Here is an 890-nt window from a genome sequence, read left to right as displayed (position 1 = left end):
TACTTTTTAGTTTTATGACTCGATGGCTATCTCGTGCGTGAAATATGAAAGGATCGTTGATGAATCAGTTCAGCTACAGCTTGACGTCTTCATTTACAGTATTATTTGAAAATTAAGTGAACATGTCTGTTTTCTAGTGTTGTCATAGTGGACGAAGCGCATGAACGAAACATCAACACAGATATCACCCTTGGATTGTTGCGTAAAGTAAGCAGTTAATTATTTATTAAGTGACAATTTATTACAATAACTCTTATTAGTAACGGCACGATTCAAGTATACATGATATGATATGATTTGCTTAAGACTTAATAATTAAATCTTTAAGATTTGCAGATATAATTTACTTACTTTTTGTCATTTATTATTGCAGATAATTGCAAAACGACCTGAATTACGCTTGATTATTTCTTCTGCAACTTTGGATGCAAAAGAGTTTCACAACTTCTTCAATATAAATGATTCTGATGACCCAAGCCGTAACACTTCTTTCATATTGTCTGTAGAAGGTCGAACTTGCCCTGTTGACGTATTTCACTTAAAACGGTATAAAAGAATTTTTATTTAAACGACTTACTGAAACAGTAGGCGATTTTTGCAGCCCAATTCCGGACTACGTCAAAGCATCCGTTATTACAGCAATTAATATACATCGAACAGAGCCACCAGGTGGAGATATTTTGATATTTTTAACTGGCCAAGATGAAGTAGTCAACTGTTGCGACATGCTGAAGTATATATATATATATGTGGCAAGGGTATTTTTAAAAATTGCATAGTTATTGCTTTTCTGTTGCAGGGAAGAGAGTAAAAAGTTGAAAGGATACGATCGACTTTGGATTGTGCCCATTTACGGTGCGCTGCCGTTTAAAGAGCAGGTTTTTCATACT

General features: G+C 34.4%; 1 protein-coding gene across 1 annotated transcript; it reads left to right on the top strand.

The window, feature by feature from the left end:
- Window positions 1-137: 137 nt before the first annotated feature.
- On the top strand, window positions 138-878 carry Tsp_16020 (ATP-dependent RNA helicase DHX8; the record flags this gene model as incomplete). The annotated part of the gene is made up of 4 exons (XM_003368727.1): window positions 138-207; window positions 374-546; window positions 602-733; window positions 800-878. Coding segments are annotated over 4 exons (454 nt in total), but the record flags the coding sequence as incomplete, so codon positions are not given.
- Between the last annotated feature and the right edge of the window lie 12 nt (window positions 879-890).

Source organism: Trichinella spiralis, assembly GCF_000181795.1.
Source record: "Trichinella spiralis strain ISS 195 chromosome Unknown Scfld2020, whole genome shotgun sequence".
In the NCBI taxonomy this organism is placed as follows: domain Eukaryota; kingdom Metazoa; phylum Nematoda; class Enoplea; order Trichinellida; family Trichinellidae; genus Trichinella; species Trichinella spiralis.
The sequence above is the reverse complement of the archived record's forward strand: the minus strand, read 5'-3'. Positions and strand labels throughout refer to the sequence as shown.